Below are 6023 nucleotides of genomic sequence, written 5' to 3' on the forward strand. Positions count from 1 at the left end.
CTGATAAAATAGAAAGTACCAGGCCCAAAAGAGTTTCCTTGGTAAATTCTAACACTGACAAAGAAAAATTATAACAGTTCTCCAGAATCTCTTCCAAAAAATAGAAGCATAGAGAATGTTTCCCAAGTTATTCTATGAGGTCATTATTACCACAGACCAAAACCAAAGACACTACAAGAAAGAAAAATCATAGAAAACTATCTTTCGTTAAGATAGATGCAAAAATCCTGGACAAAGTATTAGCAAATTTGATTCAATAATGTATAAAAAGAGGATGAAGTGGACCTTATACTAATTATGCAAGGCTAGTTCAACATTTGAAAATAAGCTTATGTAATTCATCACATTAACAGGATATAGAAAAAAACAAGATCATATCAACAAATGCAGAAGAACATTTGACAAAATCTAACATCCATTAATAACTCTCAGCAAATTAGAGGGAAGCTTCCTCAAAGTGACAAAGAACATCTCTAGGAAACCTACAGCTAACATCACGTTCCCTGGTGAGAAATTAGATGCTTTCCTGGTAAGGTGAAAAACAAGGCAAGAATGCCTGCTCTCACCTCTCTTACTCAGCATCCTCCTGAGGGTCCTAGCTAATGCAATAAAACATGAAACAAACGTAAAAGTTAAGCAGAATTGGAAGACAGAAATAAGACTCTCTGCTCACAGATGGCATGATTGGTTATGTAAAAAATCCCCCAAAATCAACCAAACCATTTGTGGAACTAACATATGGTTATAGTAAGGTTGTAGAATATAATGTTAATACACAAAAGTCAGTTGATTTCTTTTTTTTTTTTTTAACTTTTAAGAATGACTTTCTATAGACAGTGTCCTGAATTAGACATGTAGAATTAGTGCAATAGAAGATCCAATATAATTTTATATTACTTTACAGTTAACAAGCCTTGACACACAGCACAGGCACTGTTCAGAAATGTGCCTATACGTTTACAAAAACACAGTTGTACATATATACGTGTTAACAAAATACAGGGCAATCTAAAAATTAGATTCGTCTCAGTACATGTTTTTAAATGTTATTTAACCAATACCTTTAAAAATTACTTCCCACAATCTAAAATAACTCCCTGCCTCACAAATTAATATGATTTGCATTTGTATTTTTCCTCATGAGCATTGACTTTCCCTCATTCCTTGACAACTTCCCTAAAGCCGACTCTGGCTCCGCCTCTAGCGTAAGCCCCGAGGGCGGCCTCTGTCCTCCGGGGTCTGGCCGCGGTCGGGGCCGCAGGGGCTTCAGGAGTCCAGCTCCAGCTGCTCCCGGTTTTCGCCGAGTCTCAACATCAGCTGCTGTTCATAGCAGAGGCTCTTCGCGTAGTTTATTTCTTGTGACAACTTGACAGCGAGGACCTCAGATTTCACGTGGACCGTCGGCTTCTGGTGGGAAGGGCCTGCGATGGACACGCCACTGCTCGCGCTCACGGCCTTCTTGGTCACCTGCACGTACACTTTCCCATGGTCTTTGGAGACAAGGCAGTGGTAAAGGTCATCGTATCTGACATCTAGGAAGATGGCTTCCCGGTCCACGTAGTCTCCCCTTTTCAGGAAGTAAACCGCTTTGGAGGAGATGAGCACGCAGTAGCTGTCAGTGTTCTCACGGCGATGAAGAATTCGCCCTCCGTGTGGTCCGTGAGTTTGAAGAGCTGCTCCTGTCCTTCTGCCTGGCTCTCTGAACATCGGGGAAGCAGCCCCCGGGGCCCTGCGCAGCACCGCGGCTTCCGAACCCTTTGTGCTTGAGTCCTGGGGCCACTGAGTGTGGCTGTGTCTCTCACCGCCTGGGCTGTTTCTGATGCAAAATGCAGGGCGCCTGCCACTGGCTTGGCTACAGTGCCAACAAGCCCTTTTCCAAGGCCAGATATGAAACCGCTGACACCCCCTTCTGTTTTCACACCTTCCACTGTTGAAGTTATAACACTGGTCAATCCACCAACGATACCGTGAGCCAGGCCGTGGATGCCGGCTACGAGGTGTTCCTCACTTGTGGCTGCGTGGTACCTGATGTACTCCCGCTCTGACTGATGCAGAATGTCCATCGTCTTCCCTAAGCCCTCTGGTAAGTCCTGGCAGACTTGGCTGCAGAGTTTGATACTCCGTGTGTAACATTTCTGATGAGGCCCCCAAAATTTCCATACTTTATCAGTCTAGTAACCCCTTCGGAAACCTTATTCAAAAGCCCCGTAGGATTGCCAAGAAAATCCACTGATCCCAGGATTCGAGCTGCCTGGCTGAGGAGTTCCTCCTGGAAATGTTTGAGGATATCATGGATGATGAACTCCTTGGTCTCATAGGGATGTACCCGAGTGAATGGATCTAGATTAATCACAACGTCTTCAAACCGTATCAAAGGAAATCCCAAGGTGCTTTTTAGGGCCTTAAGATCCAGTGGCAGCTTGTTGGGGGTGAACACACTAGCTTGATCTGAGGAATGCTGATTTTGAGATTTTCAAAGTAGTATCGAACTGATGTTCCACCTTGCTCGACTGTCTTTTCAAGGAGGTTTTCAAGATATTTTTCAACCTCTGATTCTGCTTGATCGTAGCCAAAGAAACTTAGCAGCTTGAGGAGCAGTTTCTCCTCAATTTGCACTGTGAATCTCTGAGCTGTGATCATCAGATGCTTGTAGATGTTGGTCAGCGCACTCTTACTGAGGAACTTCGCTGCCTTGACTTGCACGGCTGGTCCAGTCTCGATGACCTCATTCTCATTGCCCAGGGGAGTCACATAGAGCATGAAGGGCTGTGTGGTGCCGATGAGCTGATTGTCCACCTGTACGTCCTGTATGCTGAGTTCAAGCATGTGACTGGTTGCCAGCTGTGCATAGTGCACATTGATTCCCGTAAGACTTGCAAAGACCAGTTCTTCTGGGACTTAATTAAGGACAACCCTATTCCACCTTCTAACCTCACAAGCATTTCCAATTCCTGTTCTGTATCTGGATTCTTTAATTTTTGCAGCTCTTGTTCGGTGACAGGAAGTTCATCCACTTCATATGAACGGTCACTTTTCCGTTGGCAGAAATCTGTAATCTGGAGTGCTCTAGTTGGTCCATCTGGGATGACTCTGATGGATAACGTTCCAGAACCAGGTCTCATTTTTTGATTAATAAATTGTTGTTCAGGTGGAACTGGCCCCAAAAGCTCCATGGAAGTGTCAGGACCCAGAACAACTTCAGCGCCATCAAACAAACCAGAAAGTCCTCCTTTGGCCTGGACGACCAACCCATGTAACCCACACGTCAGTTTTCCTTCTGGGAAACTCCAAGACTGAGTTGTACTTCGCCTACCGTCAGGCTTTCTTAGCACCAGCGGCTCATGTCTGTTGTCCGTCACTGCAGCGAGACCAGCAATATCTAAGAGGGCAGACCCCTTGGTGGAGCGGGCGGCTGAGGGCTTATTGGGGTTGTGAGGAACTGAAGAGCCCTCATGGGCCAGCATTCCTGCTCCTGTCATCCTCCATAGCTGAGGACGCTTTCCTGGTTCCTTCTTCTTTAAAATGACTCTTTGTGTCTTAGGTCAGACATCCAAGACCAGCTCCGCACAGGTAATGGCCTTGTTGGAAGCCACAGGCCTGCCTGTTCCGCCCTGCAAACCAGAGAATGTTTATGTAGCAGCAATATAAATGAAATTCTCATAATAAAGCTGCCGATTATCCTGGAAATCTTTCATGTTGCAGTTGATCTCGGAGGACCTTGCCCCTTAAACAGTCAGAGTGATAAAAGGTGGCAAGGTGGGTTCGTCCCAGGCATAATCCAATGAAGCTATGGGCTTCACTTCAGTCCAGAGCCTGGGTTCAGCTACACCATGCTGAGGAAAGACAACCCGGACCTTAGAAAAGCTGTCAATTCGGAAAGGAGGAGGTAACTGATCTGTGTCACTACATGAGATTCTATACGTAGCTCCTCGGAGAGTAATTTCCACTCGCAGGAAGAAGCATTTTCCCAAGGTATCCCTCGTGTTGATATGGAAGGAATCATTCTTGTTGACTTCAAGGCCTCCAGACCAAATACAATTGGGAACATCCATCAGTCTGACGCACAATAGCTGATCACAGTCATTCCGAGGCCAGTGGAACACCGTACTGGAACCAGGAAGGGTGGAAAGGTAACCTTCAGGATTGGCTGTTCCCTGTCCCCTGGCAAATTCTCTCTGTGCAAATGCAAGCTTGTGAGATGACTTATTATCTAACAGGTAACGGGGGACAAAGATGACCCTGCAGGTATCAATGTGTCGACCTCGGCCTTTCTTGACATCAATACCAATGTTATAGATCAGCCACGGGCAGTTTCCTTGCTGGATGACTTTCAAAGCTCGGACACCACTACCACCATCCAGGGAGAAGCCCTGACACCAGCCCGGCATGCCTTCTGGATGAATCCCCCTTCCGATTCTCATTGTGCAGAGCTTTGGCTGCTCTTTGTCAGCATAGCAGAATAAGAGAGGACTCAGGCTCCAGGCCAGCTCATGCTCCTCAAACTGGCCTGCAGCATCTGTCTCGGCATTGTCCTGTCTGAAGATCAGCGGCAACCCTGTTTTGTTAATCAGCCAATGTGGAGCAGAAATGAAGATCTTTAAGGATCCTTCTGCTCGACACGCAATCCAGATGGTAAGGTTTAGCTGCCGACGGTTGATTTCTTACATAGCAGCAATGAGCAACTGAAATTTGAAATTAAAGGCATAATACCATTTACATTAGCAATAAAAAGGGAAATGTTTAGACATACATCTAATAAAACATGTACAAGGTTTATATGAGGAAAAACTACAAACTCTGATGAAAGAAATGAAACTAATTTCTGTATGATTCCAACTATATGACATTCTGGAAAATGAAAAATTATAGTCACAGTAAATAGCTCAGTGGTTGCCAGGAGTTTGAGGGAAGGGACCAGGGGTAAATGGAACTCAAGAGATTTTCAGAATAGTAACACTGTTATGTATAACACTGTAATTTTTGATATGTGTCATTATATATTTGTTGAAACCCATGGAATGTCAAACACAAAGAGTGAAGCCTAATATAAACTCTGGGCTTTAGTAATTAATGGAGTATCAATACTGGCTCATGGATTGTAACAAATGCGCAACATTAATGTAAGATGTTAAAAATAGGAGAACTGCAGGGAGGTATATGGGAACTCTCTGTATTTTTCTTTCATCTTTTCTTCTGTAAGCTTAAAACTTCTTTAAAAAATGAAGCATCTTATTTTTTAAACTTATCTAAATACATTAATAAAAAGTGAGAAATTCACAAAGTAGATACATGGAGCAAAAGCAGATAATGCTGAAAGAAGAGATAGACAAATCTACAATGATAGTTGGGGATTTCAACCTTCTCACTAACTGACAAAATTACTAGTCAGAAAATTAGCATAGATACAAAAAATATGAACAACACAATTTACCAACAGGGTCTAATTGATATTCATGTGTATATATTTACCAATTAAAGGCAACTCCAATAAGATTAAAAACTGATTGCTCATCATAAGTAATAGAAGGCAGAAGAAAGTGGAATGACTTATTAAAAGTGCTAAAAGGAAATAAGAGACCAAGAATCTTATATCTAGCAAAACTGTATTCTAAAAATAAAGATAAAATAGACGTTTTCACATAAACAAATATTGAGAAAATCTGTTGCTGGAAGATTCATCTTAATATTTATTAACACTAATGAAAGATTTCTAGGCTGATTCCTGATATGCATTCAACCCCACATGGAAAAACAAAGTGGCCAGTATATTGAACTTTATAGATAATTGTTAAAGAGAGTATAATTGCATATTTTGTCTACTTTCCTTTCTTAAATAATTTAAAGTGCAATTGCATAAAATGATATGTATACACACATATTGTTGGGTTTATAATCTACAAAAATGTAATATATCTAACAACAATGGCAGAAAGGATATGAACGGAAGCAAATCTATATTGGACCAACCAAGAAAATGACACCAGATGGTTTTTCAAATGTACAAAAATAAAGAGAACCAGAAA

At 42.5% G+C, this 6023-nt stretch overlaps 1 protein-coding gene across 1 annotated transcript in view; it reads right to left on the minus strand.

Annotated features, from left to right (window-relative positions):
* Positions 1 to 419: 419 nt before the first annotated feature.
* LOC108316982 (vacuolar protein sorting-associated protein 13D-like) overlaps positions 420 to 6023 on the minus strand; it is a 9745-nt gene continuing 4141 nt past the window's right edge. The window contains 5 exon segments of the mRNA XM_017547134.2: positions 420 to 1628; positions 1631 to 2092; positions 2095 to 2442; positions 2445 to 2900; positions 2903 to 4660. Coding sequence (XP_017402623.1) covers positions 1267 to 1628; positions 1631 to 2092; positions 2095 to 2442; positions 2445 to 2900; positions 2903 to 4660 — 3386 coding nt within the window. The 3' untranslated portion in view covers positions 420 to 1266.

The sequence above is a fragment of the Cebus imitator genome, unplaced genomic scaffold (assembly GCF_001604975.1).
Source record: "Cebus imitator isolate Cc_AM_T3 unplaced genomic scaffold, Cebus_imitator-1.0 Scaffold196, whole genome shotgun sequence".
Taxonomy (NCBI): domain Eukaryota; kingdom Metazoa; phylum Chordata; class Mammalia; order Primates; family Cebidae; genus Cebus; species Cebus imitator.